The sequence below is a fragment of the Notolabrus celidotus genome, chromosome 6, assembly GCF_009762535.1.
Source record: "Notolabrus celidotus isolate fNotCel1 chromosome 6, fNotCel1.pri, whole genome shotgun sequence".
Taxonomy (NCBI): Eukaryota; Metazoa; Chordata; class Actinopteri; order Labriformes; family Labridae; genus Notolabrus; species Notolabrus celidotus.
This window is the reverse complement of record NC_048277.1, coordinates 1727228-1747593: the sequence shown is the minus strand read 5'-3', so window position 1 is coordinate 1747593 and position 20366 is coordinate 1727228. Positions and strand designations below refer to the sequence as shown.

The following is a 20366-nucleotide window of genomic DNA, read 5'->3' as shown; positions in this document are numbered from 1 at the left end:
AGCTTGATTAACTTAGTACAGAATCTTAGTTTAATACAAAACAAGGTGCATAACCAGCATAAATCAGAAATCATGGGATCATCTATTAGTCAGGGTCCCGGAGGCAGACACCCTCTCTACTTTTAAGAGTAGGCTTCAAATTTTCCTTTTTGATAAAGCTTATAGTTAGAGCTGGATCAGGCTTGGACCAGCTCTTAGTTATGCTGCTATAGGCTTAGACTGCCGGGGGAACTGGTTTCACTGACACGCTGGGATCCTATCTCACCCCTTTCCCCCCAACCCCCTCATCACTTACTTTAACTCTCCCTGTCCCATTAAAGTTACTAACCATAGACCTTTCTGGAGTCCCTGAGCTCCCTTGTCTTGTAGGTTCCTCTGAGCTGCCGTAGACGTCCTCCTGCTGTGGACGTTCCAGACTCCAGCTGATACGGACGTGCTGGACTCCAGCAGCAACAGCTACTACTACCCGTCTCATCACTATCACCGCTCCCTCTCTCATATTCTCCTCTATCCCTCTTTCCAGACCCAACTGTCTAACATGAGTCTGGTTCTGCTCAAGGTTTCTGCCTGTTAAAGGAAGTTTGTCCTCTCCACTGTAACTAGTTAAATACTGGTGAGGTGCAATGCTCATGGTGGATTAAGGTGGGGTCAGACTGAGTCTTATCCTGTCTTGGTGTTGGATCTCTGTTCATAATTTGACATAGAGTGGTCTAGACCTGCTCTGTTTGTAAAAGAGTCTTGAGATAACGTTTGTTGTGATTTGGCGCTATACAAATAAAGATTGATTGATTGATAAATCAACCTTCTGTTTAATAGTCTTTATATAAGATATTATTACAAGAGAGCTGTAAATAAATTCATCCCTGCATTGCCATGCATCCTCAAAACAGCTGTGTTTTGCAAAAACTGAAATCATGAAATGAAAAAGGTTGCATCAAACATTACAGTATAACAACACATGCAGAAATGTTACAAATTAAAATCCCCTAAAAGCTGCTATAAATCAAACATATTATTTGATATTTGTTATGTATATTGTTGTGATAGTGTTTGTTAAAGGCTTCCAAAGCTTGGAGGAAGGATCAGCTGAGGGACGATGACTCGGCTGTCTGTGTCCTAAACCGGCAGATTGATAATATGCCAGATCCTCAAATCCTGCATGAACATCCATTTAAGGTCAGGGCACCAAGACGAGGCACGAGTTCCTCTCTAATCCTAAGCTGATCATGGTCCAGGCAGATGTGTGTCTAACATGAGTCTGGTCCTGCTGGAGGTTTCTGCCTGTTAAAGGAAGTTTGTCCTTGCCACTTTAACTTGCTAAATACTGCAAAGTGCTCTGCTCACAGAACCTTATCTTATCTCAAAGTTTGGTCTTTCCAATAAAAACAAAGAGTACGGTCTAGACCTGCTAGTCCTTTTTTAAAGTGTCTTGAGATAACATTTGTTATAAATTGGCACTATGAAGAGTGATTGATTGGTTGATCTCTGCAGGATATAGCAGGCTGAAAATAGAACAGGATATCTGCTCTGATTTTAAATCCCGTCTGAGACCTTCATTTGTGCTCAGTTAAATGGATGAACTTCCGATGAGGTGTTTGAACTGTCCAGAAACAAAAATTAAGCCACATCTGTCACCAGTTGTGTGACCATTGGATGCCCCTGCATGCTGGCAACACATTCACAGCTTAGTGAGACCAGTGGAGTCCCTTACTGTGTCTTTAGAGTTTAAAGTGGATGACGTATAAATGGAGAGTAAATTCCCAGCATCCGATGCCCCTGAAACCCGCCTCCTGTCAGATCAGCTGTAACGTGAAGAAGAGTAAAGACAGAGCTCTAAAAGGCCGGGCCAGAGGAATGTCCCGGGTCTATTTTGAGCTTTAATACATTCTGATGATGAAATGCTTGTTTTGTTTTAGAAGGATGCCAATGATGCCAGCTGTGTGTCTGTGATCTGCAGGACACACACACACAAACACACACACACACACACACACACACACACACACACACAAACACGTACAATCCTGTCTGTCTGCAAGCATCTGCAGGGATTAACTCAACACACAACTGCACGTGCACACACACACTCACACACGATCCTCTTTTATCCTCTGGGACAGCTGTTTGTGTGTTCATCTCCTCAGCCTGCAGCACTCAGTGAAGCTCATTTACTTTAGTTGGCTGTGTAAGCCTCTGTGCCCTTTTATAGGAGTTTCTCACAATAGGGTTTTCACTTCATATAACAATGTTGCATCAGTCTTACTCTTTCTTTCCACTGTTATCATCAACTTAAACACACAACACATGAATACTGCCGAGTTTGAACAAACACAAATATAGACAGAGAGAGGAAGCTTTCATTCTGAATCTATGAACGTTCATTTAAACTGTGAATATTAAATCTACTGGGGCAGGTCCTTTACGGTTCAGTGATGTTGAGTTTAAACATTCAAACAGAATAAAACATGCACAAAAAAATAAGATGTGAAGAAGAAAAGACAGAAACAGAGTTTAAATGATAACACTCAATCAATCAATCAATCAATCAATCAATCAATCAATCAAGCTTTATTTATATATTACCTTTCATACAAATAAAATGCAACCCAAAGTGCTTTACAGCGATTGAAAACAAGAAAGAAGCAGAAATGAAACAATGCTAAGACATTTTAGTGGAAGATAATAATAATGATAATAATTAAACTAATAAAAATACAAATTAAAAATAACGAACATGTGGTTTAAAATTAAAATCAGAATCAAATAAAACACCTAGGTTTCTTGCTTCTTGGCTTGGATTAAGTCCATGAACATTTAGTGTGGAGGCCAGTTTCTCTCTCTGAGCCTTTGAGCCGATGACAAGTACGTCCGTTTTTTCCTGGTTGAGCTGTAAAAAGTTATGTGACATCCAGGTTTTAATATCTAAAATGCAGTTAAAAAGCGAGTCAATCGGCCCAGTGTCATCAGGAGACACGGCCACATAGAGCTGAGTGTCATCAGCGTAGCTGTGGAAATCTATGCCATGTCTCCTGATGACACTGCCCAGGGGAAGCATGTACAAGTTAAAAAGTAACGGTCCTAAAATTGATCCTTGCGGTACCCCACAGGTAACCTCATGATGTTCAGAGTTTTGATTGTTGATTGTTACATAAAAAATTCTGTTAGAGAGGTAGGATGCGAACCATTTAAAAAACACTACCGGACAGGCCAGCATGCTCACTTAATCTGTTTAAAAGAATTTGATGGTCAACAGTATCGAAAGCAGCACTGAGGTCAAGTAGCACCAGGACTGTAGGTTTGTTGTTGTCAAGGTTTTTTCTGATGTCATCTACTACTTTTAGTAAGGCGGTCTCTGTGCTGTGATGTGTTCTAAAACCTGACTGAAACATTTCAAATTTGGTGTTTGAGTTTAAAAAGGTATTTAACTGGATAAAAACAAGTTTCTCTAAAATCTTACTAAAAATGGGAGATTTGAAATTGGTCTAAAATTACTAGGTGATAAAATGTCTAAGTTCCCTTTCTTTTTTTTTTTTAAATATTTTTGGCCTTTTTGCCTTTATTTTATAGGACAGGTGGAGAGAGACAGGAAATGTGGGGAGTAGAAAGTGGGGGAAGACATGCAGGAAATGGTCGACCGGCCGGGAATCGAACCGGCGACCCCTGCGACGAGGACTGTAGCCTCTATATGTGGGGCGCTTAGACCGCTAGTCCACCAGCGCCCCTAAGTTCCCTTTCTTTAAAAGAGGTTTCACTAAAGCAGTTTTAAAATCATTGGGGAAGACACCCAGCTGTAGAGAATAATTTACTATGGTGAGTATGTCTTCAGATACAGAATTAAAAACAGTTTTAAAAAGGGAGGTAGGGATGGGATCAAGGGAACATGTGGAGGGTTTCAGTTCTGTTACCACCCTCCTCAATGTGTCAGCATCAACCAGGTCAAAACAGCCGTACTTGTCATCACAGGGTACATTTGGTACAGGTAAAAGTGCAGTGTGCATGTTTTGTTGGCACTCAAGTGTGTAGTAGTTTATAGTCTCTGTTTGAACCTATTTGGACGTTTGTATTGAATGCTAACATGCATTGTAATTAGGGGTGCAACAATACGTGTAGCTGTATCGAACAATTCATTACAGAGGTCTCGGTTCAGTATGCCCTATGAACCCAACAATACACAATTTTATATTTATTCGATCAACTTCTGACGAGGCGCTCTGTGCTGAAAGTTCAGAGGATCTGTGCTGACTCCTCCGGGCTGCATTGTCGAGTGCAGGTCCACTGAACTGCATGCTCCTCCCACATTCATTCAGTCCAAGCTGCTGAGACAGAAGCTACATGCTGAGCTAGCTCGTTGCAAGACTGTGAATGCTTTACCTTTACCTGAAATTGAAGATCCTCCACCATCCTTCGGATCTGGCGTTTGGGACTACTTTGGTTTTCGTGTGAGGTCTGACCCTGATGGACAGCGCGCCGTGGACAAAAATACAACAGTATGTTGCAAGTGTAACACGATGCTAAACTACGTCAGTGGAAATACAACAATCATGACAACGCATTTACACCGACATCATCCTGGTGTAAAAACAAATGGAACCAGGAAAAAACAACAAGCAGCACACATGATACAAACTTTACCCAGGTCATTTAGACCGCCATGAGCACGTGATTCACAGAGGGCAAAAGAAGTCAACCGGGCGATAACTACTTTTATTGCTATCGACATGCGACCCTTTTCTGTTGTGGATGACGCCAGGTTTCAGGACATGCTGTGGACACTTGCGCCCTGTTACGAGATTCCTTCACGAACCTATTTCGCCGATACTGCAGTTCCTGCTTTGAACAACAAGACAAAAGCCCAATCAGAGACAGCAGTGTGAACATGTGTCAGGTATAGCTGCCCCTGATACATGTAATTTAATTTAAAACTGTGCTTTTGAGTTGAAACTAATGTTGGTAATTTCAATAAACTAGTAAAAACAGGCATGGAAATTTCTCTTTTTTTGTATCGAACTGAACCGAACAGTGAATTTTGTGTATCGTTGCATCCTAAATTGTAATATATTATAAATTCAGTGTCTTGCCACATTACACTTGAATAAGTAAGTCCAAGAAGGCTTGTTTGTAATGGATGAATAAGTGACAGTAGGTTGACAGTAGGTTGACAGTAGGTTGACAGTAGGTTGACAGTAGGTTGACAGTAGGTTGACAGTAGGTTGACAGTAGGTTGACAGTAGGTTGACAGTAGGGGACTTATATGACACCATACGAGCCGTCTCGCAGCCTTAGATCATCAGGTGGGGCAGTTTTGGTCGTTCCATAGTCGAGGCTCAAATCCAAAGAAGATCAAGCTTTCTCCATCAGAGCCCCTCGACTTTGGAACGACCTCCCTGAGGAGATAAGGCTCGCAGAGTCAGTGACATCTTTCAAATCTCTTCTTAAAACCCATTTTTACAGACTTGCATTATTTGGATTCACCCTTTTAACTGCTTTTACTTTTATTCATTATTATTTTCATTCTTTTATCCAACTAATGAGTTGTTTTAAATTTTATTTGATGATTTTTATTTGAACATTTATTGTTTTATTATTTATTTTTTCATCTATTATTTTAATGTTCTTAATCTATCCTTTTCCATTTTCTATTTTCTCTGATGTGATGTCGTCTTCTTCTTCACAAAACCTTTTTATTGTCCTTTAATGCTTTTATTTACTTATCTATTTGTATTTATTTATTTATTTATTTATTTGTATTTATTTATTTATGGATTAAAAAGAAAAGCTCTTTAACAATGTTTTTGTTTTTGCATTGTTAGAATTTTGCACTTGTAAACATTTGTTTATAAATAAAGTTATTATTATAAATAAAGATGAACTTTTGCCTTGTGTGTCTCAGTGTCAGTGGTGACCTGTTGATGCTGGTTGAGTCCCTTCGTGGGAAAGGTGTTAATATATTTTGTAACACTCAATGACTTACAGACGTCCCTGTCCCAAAGTGAGGTGGAACGACAACCAGGGTAGACTCCACTAGTTTCCTTCAGGGGACTGTTTTCCATATTTCAAACCCTCATGCTAAACTAAGCTAAGCTAGTCTGGATCGCTCATTTCTCAATCAGAACACACTGTACGGGGGGGTGGGATTTATTCATAACACAACAATTCAGAAGATATTGAGATTACAAGTCTTCCAATGAGAGGCACAGCTGACTTGATTGACAGGCGGGAACACTGTAGCTGTTGGCTAGGAGGCTCAAGCCCAAGATCCACAGGATGCGTTGCGTTACGTTACGGCTGCGCCGCGCACGTCGCAGCATATAGGTTCCCATTCAAGTCAATGCTCTAGAGTCCACAGGGCGCGCTGTGGCGCGTCTCAGCTCCGTCTCTGGAGCGTTCCGCCGCGCCGCTCTGCCAGAGATACGCGGGGAGTCTATTTTCGGCGCTCCCCTCGCCCAGCACACGTCAATCGACACAGAAATGATCGAACTATCCCGGAAGTCAGGCAAGAGGATCGTATGCAACATCCGCTCACTTTCAAAATAAACACCATGTGCAAACACAAGATGGTAAATTTCACCACTTCTTCAACATTACGTCATAACCTGTGGCATCGGGCCAGACGTCAGTCTCAAAAGATATCCGACACCATGGACAAAGAGATCCGACACCATGGACGAGGAAAAGTTTGTTGTTCTCGCGCGTTTTGGAGTTCTCGAGGGATCTTGAGTTTCCTGCTCCGGAGTGCGCGCCGCTCCAAACACGCATCCTATGGACCAGGGCAAAAGCCCCGGGACGGAGCAGAGCCGTGTCGCAGCCGTAACGCGGCGCACAGGCATCCTGTGGACTCCCCGAGTCAAAGCCCGCCTCTTTACGTCACACTAGCTGGACAGCAGTTATGTTGAGTTCAACATTTCCAATATGGCTGCCGCCTACAACTGGCCTCAAAACAGCGTTTCAGAAACAGATGGTTGATGTCACAGATACTACGTCCATTATTTATACAGTCTATGAGTGGTTCCTACGAATATGTTTTGCAGTTCCTGCAACCAGGAACCAGTTAAGTTTTGAAATAGTGTGCAGGTCTGTAAGTGTGGACATCCATCCAGACCCATTGGGGGCTGGTGCCAATCCCAGCTGTCAGACAGCTTCAGTCTGGACAATCACAGAGCTGACATGTGGAGACTTCACATGTAGAGACCATAAACTGACAGAATTGGTTCAATGTTATCAAACACTTGATGAAGCCTGAAATAACAGCAGGATACTCGGTCTCAGATGAACCATTGGTTGTATATTGAGATGGCTGACATGTCTCTGCCTCCTCCTGCTCTACAAAAAGTGATTCCTGAAGCTGAAACCGTCCTGTGGTCGAGCAGTTATCCAAACTAAAGTCTGTGATTTCTAAAATGTTCCTCCAGAGCAGTAAAACAACATCTCTATGCGTGATCCAGATCCTGCTCCTCGCGGTGGACATGCTCTGAGTTCATCTGAATTCGGGACCCGAGTCTTTCAGAAGTGGAAACACAGCTTTATCCTCATCACCACTCAACCGATGTTCACACACACAGAAGCAGCATGTCTCCCCTGCAGCATGTGTTTCCAGGTCTAGTTACATAAAGAGAGGTGATTTCAGGGGGAAAGACGCAGAGCATCTGCTGCAGACCGGCCCTCATACCAACTCACACACTTCTGACAAACACACAGACACACAGTCGAAGGTTACATAATCATCTTTCTCTGTTTCTATCTCTGTGATTGTGATTGTCTCCATTATGTCTCTCTCTCTCTCACTTAGTTATGCTGCTATAGACTGAGACTGCTGGGGGAACTGGTGCACTGACACGCTGGGATCCTATCTCGCCCCCTTCCCCCCAACCCCCTCATCACTTACTTTAACTCTCCCTGTCCCATTAAAGTTACTAACCATAGACCTTTCTGGAGTCCCTGAGCTCCCTTGTCTCGTAGGTTCCTCTGAGCTGCCGTAGACGTCCTCCTGCTGTGGACGTTCCAGACTCCAGCTGATACGGACGTGCTGGACTCCAGCGGCAACAGCTACTACTACTCGTCTCATCACTATCACCGCTCCCTCTCTCTTTTATTCTCCTCTATCCCTCTTTCCAGACCCAACTCGGTCGAGGCAGATGGCTGTCTAACATGAGTCTGGTTCTGCTCGAGGTTTCTGCCTGTTAAAGGAAGTTTGTCCTCTCCGCTGTAACTAGCTAAATACTGCGAGGTGCAATTGTAAATTAAATGGATCTCAATTCTCCCATCCCATAATTATCAACAGAGGAAACTGTCTCACTGATGGTCGTTCTGACTGAAGCTTCAGGTCTCCAGAGAAGCCTGTTGCTCGTGAAGGAATGAAAGGAGAGCAGACAGAAGGAAATCGGAGTGCAGAGTGAGTATCCTTTTGATATCAAATGAACCTCACAGTGTAACTGAACCACAGGCCTACACTGAAGACACGGGAGAGAGTTTGTGTCAGCTGCCAGCTCGGATCACTCAAACACTCTGTCAGAAAAAAGAAATGATTGATGCTCTCACCAGCGAGTTCAGCAGGCACAGAAACATTTAACAAAGAGTAAAAAAAGAAGCTGAACTCTTTAAGACTAGTCAGTGTGGGAATGAAACGGACAGTATCAGATGACAGCTGGTATATCCAGTGACACTTTACATGAGATCAGCAGGCTGACAGTCGACTCTTACCTTTCATGACAGAGTAATGGTCTGGATCAGTTCCTGCTGGATGTAGACTCTTAGGTTTTTGCTTCATCAGAGCCAGATGAAAGATGTTGTCCAAACTGTTTGATGATGAAACTTTTTTGGGTAAGGTTGTTCTTGAGCCTGGTGGGACAGTTCAGGGTGTTTTTACCTTTTTCTATTCATTGTGGATCTGTGGTGGACGGAGGAGGAGGGAGGCAGAGGACTCAAGAGGTTACAGGATACTGTGGACCGAGGCACCAAAATAAATACACAAAGAAATAAGGAAGTAGAGAAATACAAATAAATAAATAAACAAAAAAAATTAATTAATACATTTAAAAAAGGTAAAGAAATGGAGAGGTAAATAAAGTAAGAAAGAAAAATAAAAAGTAAAACGTAATGAAAAAGAAATGACAGGACAAAAAGAAAAGAAGAAAGAAAAGGGAAAATAAAATAAAATAAAGTAGATATATAAAAATAAATAAAAATGAAAAATGAAAAAAATAAATAGGAAAATAAATAAAGAGAAAGTAAATAAAAATAAACACAAGAAAGGAAAAAGGATAGAAAAAGGAAAATAAAATAAAGTTAAGTAAAGAAAAAATAAATGAAAATAAATAAAAAATAAAAAGGTAAAGAAAAGTAAGACAAGAAAGGAAAAAGAAAAGAAGAGAGAAAAAGGAAATTAAATTTAACTAAAGTAGAGAAATAGAAATAAATAAAATAATCACAAAATAAATAGATAAAAAAATAAAAATAAAAAGAAGGTAATTAAATACAGAGGTAAATAAACAACAACAAACTTTTCAGAAAGAAAAAGGAAAATAAAATAAACTAAAGTAGTGAAATAAAGTGAAATTTCAAAAAAAAAAAAAAAAAAAAAAGGAAACTTTTCTCTCCTAAGGGTTACTGATAATAAAATTACAAGTCTCAATTTTCTAGAGTATCATAATGCTTGTATTAGTGAGGTTTCTTTTGGATGCACAATCCGCTGGAATTCCCCCGTTAATGCTCATAACCCTCGAAGCCTGTTGGGTAAACATTTGAACTGCTTTAATCTCTTATTCTTTAACTAAAGCTCCTTTCACACATGAGCTGCATTCCTCAGCGTACACACTCAGACATTACCCAGAGGAGCTGAATGTGAGAGGACAAATTTACAAACCAGATGATCATGAGAGACATTAGACAGACTCAACCCTGCTAACCCTGAATAAAGACTCTTTGATTTGTTTGTGTTGGCTGACGTTTGACTGTGTGTGGCTGCTCTGCTCTCCTTTCTGCTTCCCTTAAATTGCTCCCAGGCCTTTTGCATGTTTTGCATATAGCTCCAAATACACTTGAATTAATTTGATAAAGAGATATTAATGCCACAACAGCCATATTAATAAACCACCTCACCTTCTGACACAGACAACCTCCTGCTGTGTGCAACACATGAGAGAGCAGGTCTGAGTCTTTTATTCTTTATATACGTTTAAAACTTTAAACCATTAAAGTCTGTTTAGTTTCTACTTGAGAAACCACTGCTACTGCAAAGATATATATGTATACACTACCAGTCAAAAGTTGGGAAACACCTTCTCATTCAAGGGTTTGTATTTATTGTAATTATTGTTAACACTGTAGATTAATACTGAAGACATCAAAACTATGAATAGAAAAATAAAAAACTATATTTCCTTCATGACAGCTTTGCACACTCTTGGTATTCTCTCAGTCTGCTTCATGAAGTGGTCTCCTGGAATGGTTTCTAATGAACATGAGCCTTGTCAAGAGTTCATTTGTAGAATGACTTGCCTTCTTAATGTGTTTGAGACCATCAGTTGCGTTGTTCAGAGGTAGGGTTAGTACACAATGGATAGTCCTATTTGACTACTGTTGTAATCCAGATTATGGCCAAACCAGATTATTTCATAGTTTTGATGTCTTCAGTATTAATCTACAATGTTGAAAATAATTAAAATAAATGCAAACCATTGAAGGAGAAGGTGTGTCCAAACTTTAGACTGGTAGTGTATGTATATATAAATAATGGTTGTTTTTTTCAAGACCTCAATTTAAACTGAAATTTCCAATTCAGTGTGTTAGCTACACTTCGACACTTTCAGCTGATTTATGTCTTATTTTTAAATTGAATCTCCCGCTCCTGTAAGTGTAATCACTTAAACTCAAACTCCACTCAATGCCTGCTCTTAGACTATCTTCTTCAGGAATTCCCCCTCTGATGGTCAGACGCTCAAAGAGTGTTGTGTAAACTTTTCTTGTGTACTCATGAGAGCATTTCCTCTGTGGGTGTGGATAAAGGGCTTATACTGTAGACCCAGGTTGTAAAGATAATGCCTTACATGCCAAACGTAGCACAGTGCAGCAGGGTGTGGCGTCAGCATCAGAGAGATGCACTGTTACACAAAGAGATGTGGCACAGATTATACCCTTGGTCAACGGGTGCATACCTGAAATCCTCACGCTCAGACTGATCAGCCTGCAGAGTAATTTGTCGTGTGGACGATGTTGTAAGGTTGTCATAAAGGTAATTATAAGCTCCACTATGAGTGTAACCTTCCCATCTGATCTAAAATAACTCCCTCCGGAAACCTGTGTTTTATGAGGCACATTTACTCAGATTAAGAGAAGTCTATAAATTACACACAAGCTTTATCCCAGAGATCTGATGAGGAACAGCAGAGTACCCCTTTGTGTGTAATACGAGTTCAATGGTTAAAGTGCCAATGTGTATGTGCAAAAAATATATATATTTTAAATGCTGACTTAACAGGTCCATAACTAAAAGAATAGATCATTGTTTGCTGAAATATGAGTTCATTTGAGAAATGAATTAAAATTGAGTGACATTAATTAGCTTGTTGTATTTTAAAGATAAACATAGTTTTATTGTCACTTGTACTTTCTTGTTGCAATAAAATAACTGGGAAATGATGTGTCTCCTTTATCTATTCAGAATGTAATTTTAGAAGTGCATTTCTTAACGCAGGAGTAAATTGAAATAATTAATTAAACTAATTGTTTCTGATAACCCAGAATTTGGGTGGTATTTTTTCAACCAAGTCTCTGGCACCTTTTTACCCAACAACCTGGTTATGTTTACTCACCTTTTAGTTAAAAACACAACCCAACTTGCTGGGTCATACCCATAACCCAGTTCTGCTGTGTTAAAGTGACCCATGGCTGAGTTGGCCCCTTTTTGACCCAGCAGCGGGTTACTATAATAACCCAAATTGGGTTATTTTAAACCAGCAGTTTTTAGAGTGAAGGCTCTGCACAACAGTCAGGATAACTTCAAGTATTACAAATAACCAAAGGTCCCAATGTGAGGCTGGTCTCATGCTTGTTAAGATGAGAATTTGTAACAGGTTATGGTTGATTCAAAAGCAGCTGGACATTTATTTTAACACCTGAAAGCACCACAGGATAGATCCCCCTGCTTCCCTTAGTTTTATGCAAACTTTAATTGTCAAAATAAAACAGCCTGCCGTGTTAGACACAGAGAGGGTCAAATATAAGACGATATAGAGCGGAGGTTCACAAACTTTTCAACCCGTGACCCCGAAATTGACAGTGCCAGGGACTCATGACCCCCATTGTCTTGAGGTAATTAAATGTTGCACACGATAACTAATAGAACAATCCAAAAGCCTATGTGTTCTGTGTTATTAAAAAATCTAGAAGCTGCACAATATCCTCAGGGGTCATGTGGCAACCAAGCGGCAACCCCCGGTCTTATAATATGAAGCCCATGCAGCAGTTCATCAAGCACCCTTGGGGTGGATTTTTTTTACATCTGAAATCAAATGTAGCTCTAGCGAAAGTTCAGACAGGAAGACTATAAAGCAATCACAGCAGTTTAACTCTCCTCTCCCTCGTTCAATAGCTCATCCGCTTCCAGCTGCATGCTCCGGAGCTGTCATTGGTTAATCAGCAGCTGCGTCATCCAATAGCTCAGTGACACGCCCTTATCGTCAGCCTATCAACTTTCTGCTGTCTTTTTAAATGCGTCTCTCTCTCCTGCTAGTTCCTTCTTGCATTGATGGCGCGCACCCCTCCATCTCCCCATCTCCACCTGGTCTCTGCAAGTCTTCAATTCCTAGGATCATCAACCACCACCACCAGTGTCTGGACTCTAGGGGGATTTCTTCAGCTGCCAAATTCATGCATCCTACACTCACAACATTATCCCCATAGAGTCCTTACGCCAAAGATTTCTGTCAAGTTTCATCATTCATTCAGTTGCAATAAATAATCTTTAATATTCAAATTGTGTCTCTCCTGATTGAAATGCCTAAATAAAGGCATTTGACGCACTTGTTCGGATGAAGTTAGGCTGTACTCAGCATTTCCAATATGGCACCCACCGATGATTGGCTTCAAAACAAAACAGGGCTCCTGGAACAGATGGATGACATCACCGATATGACGTCCATTTATTATACAGTCTATGGTGGCTACAAGGTCAAGAAGAAAATGTATTACCTTTGTTATTTGCATAGTTAACAAAATTGTTGCTAAAATTTGTGTATATATTTTTACAGTGGATAAAATATGTAATTTCAAATTATTGTAATTCTTAAAATTGTTTTTGGAGGGCATCACGCAACCCCAATCAGTGTCTCGAGACCCCCACTTTGGGAACCATTGTTTTATAGATTATAATTTTTTTAAGGCCCCCGTTAGCGTCTTGCGACCCCCTCGGGGGTCCCGACCTCCACTTTGGGAACCACTGGTATAGAGGTATGTGTTACTGAATGGTTACCTGAGCTGAACAGCTTTGTTCTGTACATTGAGGTGTCAGTTTCATCCTGTAATAATTAATGCAGAGGTTCACACTACAGTGATCATGAAGCAGCAATCGAACACAAAAATGCATTGTGACAAGATAGAGGGGCTGCAAGTTGCACTTTACATCAGGGGTTCCCAAAGGGTGGGTCAGGACCCCCTGGGGGGTCGTGAGATGTCTTCCAGGATGTTGTTTTTTTTAAGTTATGTAAGAATAGTACACTTTACCCATAATTAAAAAAATATTGACAAAAATAGGAGCTAAACTTGAAATAAAACTTTGACAATAGAAAATGTAATGAGTTTTCTGCCTTTCTTTTTATATTTTGGGGGTTGCCGGCTGGAAATTATAGGAACCCCTGCTTTACAACACTCCTTACATGAGCACACAGACACAGGCGTACACTCACAAACACACCTTCACTGTGAAGCTGAGGCCTCCAGGTATGCAGAGTGTAAACAGAAGCAAACATGAAACTTAAACTGTGAGTGGAAAAGATTTTTAGCCAAGAGGGGAGTCATCTCCTGGCTGTGATGTGAATACCGTGAGCTGCTTGCACATAGAAATGCAGTCAGACATGTCGATCATGCTGAAGAAATCCACACGGTAGCCCAGAAACGTTTGTCTCTTTATTTCAGTAACAGTCACATGTAATAACGTGCTAGCTGCTACCTCGATGCAGCCTCGGTGCAGGTGAGTCTTCTGACTGCTGACCGAGAACCATGCAGGCTGAATGTGACCGTCTGAGAGGCCCAAACTATCAAGTGATATAATTAGCTACACATGGGTTGCTTTTGTGTTTGGATACAGCAAACAGCCACAGAAACACTTCAAGGATGTGCATCCTCACCGTTTAACAGTAAAAGTCCAACATGTTAGAATCGACATCACAACAGCCTCAAAAATACACAGTGATATAGTCAAGAGCTGAACACAAGTTAAGTTTTACGGTAGTTTTATTTCCTGATGCAGTTCCTAGAAAAGTGTACTAGAAGCACTCATACTGCACCAACGTTTTGAGCAGTGTTAAAGCGATCTAAGGCTTAAAATAGTGTCTCTCAAAGTCACGGTGTTAAGAGATGCAGGAACTGTGGGATTACTGAATCAGGGCATTTCTCCCAAACACATTTTAAAACTCACTCTGACAGATTTCTGAGCTCTCAGATGGCCCGGATATAAAGCATACATTGCTGTTTTAAATCAGACTTACGTATCTGTCACACTTCTTTTAACACGACACAACTAAACAGCATCATCCAGTGACTTCAATGAGGAAACCCAGGAGGTGAAGCAAGACTTTAGAGAGGATCCTTCATGTGACTCTCTGACTCTCCTTTACAGTGTTAGTACAAATTATTAATCAGACAAGAAACATAACATTTGAACCATCATCCACTTCAGTGTCATGTTAAACGGGCACTCTTATGTTTGTGTTGCTGGTTTGTTTGCTGTGATAGTCATACTGAGCCTTGATAAGAACTCGTCTGTTGAATTATCCACAGACGAGAGAGAGAGGGATGCAGGGAAACAAGCCACCTGCGCTGGAACAGTCAAACTAATAATAATGATCAATAACTTGACTGTGCTCCGTTTCACACATGATCATCCGCTGGGTTGTCACATGCAGAACTACTGAGCCAGTGAAAATAGTTGTATAATGTCTTGCGTTGCTCTGGGGGGAGCACTCTAAAGTTTGAGATAATCCTGATGATGTCATGGGGTTATCTAATGTTTGTCTAAAGCCCTGCCTTCCAATTTAGAAGTCTGGTAGTAAAAAAAGGAAAGAATGTGGGCACATGTTGCATTATTGGAAATGTGGGACCCTGTGTTTAAGCAGCTTAATCCATTCTGGGACTTTAAATCAGGATATCTCTGCTGTCATAACCACTCTGTTTCAAATCTGTCTCGTGTGAGTCCCCCACATTAACAGAAGGGAAACACTCTGGATGCTGCCGGAGTATCCCTTAAATAAAACTCCTGGTGTTAGCTCCGCCCTGATCTCTCCTCAGCTGTTACAACAATACTAAATCTTCCTTCTACAGTCTTTAAATCAACAGTTACCAAACGGGGTGCTCCCAAAGAGACATGAAAAATACTAATAATGATAATTGTGCATAATTCAATTCAGATGCTTTTTACGACATGTTTCTTTAAATTCAATCATACTATCTTCAAACATCACTCTTTACTGAGCTTAAACGCTGACTTTAAACACTTTGATGAGGAGCTTTGAGTTTGTATTGTATTCTACTCGTCTCATCACTATCACCGCCCCCTCTCTCTCTCTCTTATTCTCCTCTATCCCTCTTTCCAGACCCAACTCAGTGGAGGCAGATGTCTGTCTAACATGAATCTGGTTCTGCTTGAGGTTTCTGCCTGTTAAAGGAAGTTTGTCCTCTCCGCTGTAACTAAATACTGCAAGGTGCAATGCTCATGGTGGATTAAGGTGGGGTCAGACTGAGTCTTATCCTGTCTTGGTGTTGGGTCTCTGTTTATAATTTGACATAGAGTGGTCTAGACCTGCTCTGTTTGTAAAAGAGTCTTGAGATAACGTTTGTTGTGATTTGTAGCTATACAAATAAAGATTGATTGTTTGATTGATTTTAAAGGGCTACACTTTTAAAAACAAAGAAACACTCATAAAGGTGAAGGGATGAAGGGAGGATGATGATGCAGGCATCTATCTTCAAATAAACACGACCTCAGGACAGTCTTGTTTTATACTAAGGACTACGCTCTGATTCAAAAGAAGTGTGCACTTTTGATTTGGCCCCATTCTGATTAAAAATCTGAACACTGAGTCCTTAAATAATGTTTCATGTAACAGATAAAGGGAGCTGATCTTTGAGCAATGGTTTACATCAGGGGTGTCAAACATGCATCCCGAATGACTTTGCAAAGGGAAAAAATTACAGAGAAGACATTAACTGCAATTTTTCAATAAAAGTAATTATTATTTCAAATGTGTCCTATCTGTTATAATCTATCTGTTCTTTTGCAGTACACATTTCACTACTGTGTCAGGTGAATGGGTAACCTGTGTGCTCGGTGTGTTCCCAGCAGGTTAAAGAATATAATATTCAGCCCACTATGAGACTCATCATGGAGAAAAACACAACAGCTGTTTATGTAAATGTGAACCTTTTTAGAATGTACTTTTCTTGCACTAAAAAAAGGGAAGCATTTGTTGTCGTTATTTTTGGTTATTATGTTCTGATTTTACTGGTCTGGCCCACTCCAGATCAAAGTGGGCTGTATGTGGCCCCTGAACTGAAATGAGTTTGACACCCCGGGTTTAAATAATGTTTCATGTGACAGATAAAGGGAGCTGATCTTTGAGTATTGGTGTAGATTGAAGACACGTGTTTTAACTGACCTTACTGTACAGTGTATAGTGTGCATATTAAAGGCTCACACCATGATGACATGTCAGTCACTTATTCAGTTAATGCATCCTGACACAGAACACCTTAAAGAGAGTTTCTTATGGAAGACTACATATCACAAGTGGCTTAGCACTGTAGGCTATTTCTTATGAACCTCCTCCTGGGGTCAAAGGTCAGCTGTGAATGCGCTGCTACCAAACATCTGCATAAGCATGCTGGCCCTGCTAGCTTATTGTGCATCTACAGAGAAGAGTTATTGCTCTAGGATTACAGTGTACTTACTGAGGTGCATTTCGGTTAGGGGAGAACATCCCCCTGTCACTGCCAACACTAGCTCTGTGCCCCTGAGTATGTGGCTTTCAATTGCATAAAAGTTCAAGGTGATTTAAATGAAAGGAGTCTATACCAGGGACTCGCACACAGGTGGGTTGTCAGAGTCCTGGCTGTGCATGGAGCTCAAGCCTGTGTCAGAGTCCTCATCGTTCGTGTTGCAGGCTTTGGACAAACCCCTGGCCTGCTCCACCCAGCCGCTGCTCTTCTCTGCGGACGCTGGCTCGTCAGCACTCCCTGCACCCAGCTCCCCCTTGCCATCGTCTGTCAGTTGGCTGTCCACCTGCTCAATCTCCATGGTCTCAACTTTGGCCAGAAGGTCCAGAAGTTCTGTCTCCTTGGTCTCCCAAAGTGCCAGACTAAGGTCCAAATCCCCCCTGATGGCGTCCAGATCTGTCTTCAGTCGCAGGCCGATGTACAGACTGGTGTCCAGCTGTGTTTTGATTCTCTCCTCTTCCAGAACAAGCTCGTTTTCAGATAAACTCTCCGCGTCTGGGTCCTTAGCTGGCGCGGTGGAGGAGCCCAGACACATGTCCTCCGCGGCGCTGTCAGAGTCCTTGGCAGCCTCCGCTCCTCTCTCCTCCCTCCTTCTCTTCATCCACCGTCGGTTGAGCTCCTCCTGGATCTCCCCTGTGATGCACTCCACCAGCGCCTCTCTCTCTGTCAGCTCCTCCTGCAGCCGCACCACCTCCTCGCACCTGCGCGCGTACTCCTCGAACTGCGCCAACGCCTCCACCGTGCACCACGCGTCCTGCCGCTCCGCTTTGCGCTTACACTCCGATGGAGCAGAAGCCTCCGAGGAAGAGTCCACCATGTAAGTGTCCTGCACGTAGTTCACCCCGTGTCTTTTGATGCGATCGAAGTGCACCTTGGCCTCGTAGCGCTCGATCTCCCGGTCCAGCTCCTTGATTCTCTGGATCTGCTGTCGGATGGTGTGGTCCTGGGAGATGACTAAGTGAACCAGCGTCTCCATCTTCTCCACGGAGCCCTTATCTTTAGAAACAGTCTGTTCTTTCTTTTTGTTCATCTTATCCAACTTCCTGAAAGCCTTCCTGACTATGCGCCTCTGTTTCTCCTGGGACATGTTGGCAGCAGCGGCCGCAGCAGTCCAGCAGGTCTTAGCTGTGCCCTTGAAACCGCCTCCAGGACCGCCGCTGTCTCTGCTCGGGACAACGCGGGCCTCTGCGCTGCGGGGCCCGTTGTTTGGCAACGAGGCCTCGTTCTTTACCAGGACGAAGCGGACGTTCTCCTGCTCGTCCCCCCAGGCGCTCCACAGTCGGAGGATTTTTGTCTTGTTGGGTAAAATCCTCTCAAAGCCTCTCCATTTCTCCACCACGCAGTAGGACTGTGGGCAGCCGGACAGCATCGCTGCCGAGGCGCCTTGCTGCAGGTTCTGGTCCTCCAGCAGGACTTTGACCACATCAGCACAGGTAGTTCTTTTCGTAAGCCCAGAAACCAGCTTTTCTTCCCGGCAGACCCACACCGAGACCTTCCCCTCCTCCGGCTCCATCTCCATCTCCGACAGGAAAAAGTCCGGCAGGAAAAAAAGTTTTTGAAACGCTGAAACCTCCTCTGTCACTGTGTTCACAGAGACTCAGAGAGGACAGGTCATTTAACAAGTGCCGAGGCTGCATATGGGACTCAAAATGTATCCTAATTCAGCCTGTGAAGGGGAACTGAGGCAAAACATGGATCAAAAAGCAGCGTCATTCTCAGCATCCATTAGATATGCGCCAAGTCCGACCCAGCTCCAGGAAAAACATGTATCCATTCATACTCCCCGCTGCATGCCGGGATCCTTGTCCTCTCTCCCCGGCAGATCGAGCTCTGCCCTGCGAGCCGAGAGAGGAGAGCAGAGGAGAGGTGCGTCCTTGTTGCGCACACAGGCTGCTCTGCTGTGCGTGGGACAAAACAGGAGGGTGCTGGAGCAGCTGGGACACGCCCCCCCTCCTCCACCCCACCCTCCCGCCCCCTTTCCACAACACACAAACAAAACACTCACTTCTGCTGCACAACAGGGAGAGTGGAACCATAAACACGCAGTCTCTCATGAGTGAGTGTGAAGAGAAAGGTTTACTCATGTTTACAGTTTACAGTGAGGCTGTTTGCTGAGACCTTGAGTCCATGCTAATCTGATTATAGTAGGCCTCTAATCTCAGATCTACCAGTCTTAGTTTAATAACCGCCATCCACACACTTTAAATATCATGTTGAGTGCCTTTTCAAGATGTGTTAAATTCTATCAAGTGAGAGATGAGATGTAGTCTATCTCTTTCTTCATCTCCCTCTATCCCTCTCTCCAACATGGTCTCAGCAGATGTGTGTCTAACATACAACAAAGTAATTACTGATAAATCTGCACATTTATCTAATCAATCAATCTTTATTTGTATAGTTCCAAATCACAACAAACGTTATCTCAAGGCTCTTTTACAAAGAGAGCAGGTCTAGACCACTCTATGTCAAATTATAAACAGAGACCCAACATCAAGACAGGATAAGACTCAGTCTGACCCCACCTTAATCCACCATGAGCATTACACCTTGCAGTATTTAGCTAGCTACAGAAAAAAATCCTTTAACAGGCAGAAACCCTGAGCAGAACCAGACTCATGTTAGACAGCTGTCTGCCTCGACCGAGTTGGGTCTGGAAAGAGGGATAGAGGAGAATAAGAGAGAGAGGGAGCGGTGATAGTGATGAGACGATTAGTAGTAGCTGTTGGATTTACACTTTCATGTATCTCTATGAAGTCTAATACAAATCCAAAGTAGTACAACCAGGTTACAAGTCAAGAAGTCCCTCAGACTAAAGTGAGGTTGAACCCAAAAGAAGCTGTCAGTGAGCAGTGAGTATTGTTTCATCCTCATAATCCCCTCACAGCTGAATGCTTTGGTGTTATGAAGCTGAGCTGAGCATAGAGCAGAAGGGAATCTGTCTATTACACCCTGCAGGGCTGTCTCATAGTGTCTGACCCCATAATCTGCTCTTTCAAATATTTCAGGCCAGAATATGCTCACTGATTCTTATAACCGGATTTATCTGCATTAAGAGTGTTTGCTGTGTTTGTGTTTGTGTGTGTGTGCGTGTGTGTGTGTGTGTGTGTGTGTGTGTGTGTGTGTGTGTGTGTGTGTGTGTGTGTGTGTGTGTGTGTGTGTGTGTG

General features: G+C 42.3%; 1 protein-coding gene across 1 annotated transcript; it reads right to left on the bottom strand.

Annotated features, from left to right (window-relative positions):
* Nucleotides 1-14105: 14105 nt before the first annotated feature.
* rassf10a (Ras association domain family member 10a) lies at nucleotides 14106-19093 on the bottom strand. The gene has a single exon (XM_034684965.1). It carries the CDS (start codon nucleotides 18719-18721, stop codon nucleotides 17276-17278), a length of 1446 nt encoding a protein of 481 aa, XP_034540856.1. The 5' UTR covers nucleotides 18722-19093; the 3' UTR covers nucleotides 14106-17275.
* Between the last annotated feature and the right edge of the window lie 1273 nt (nucleotides 19094-20366).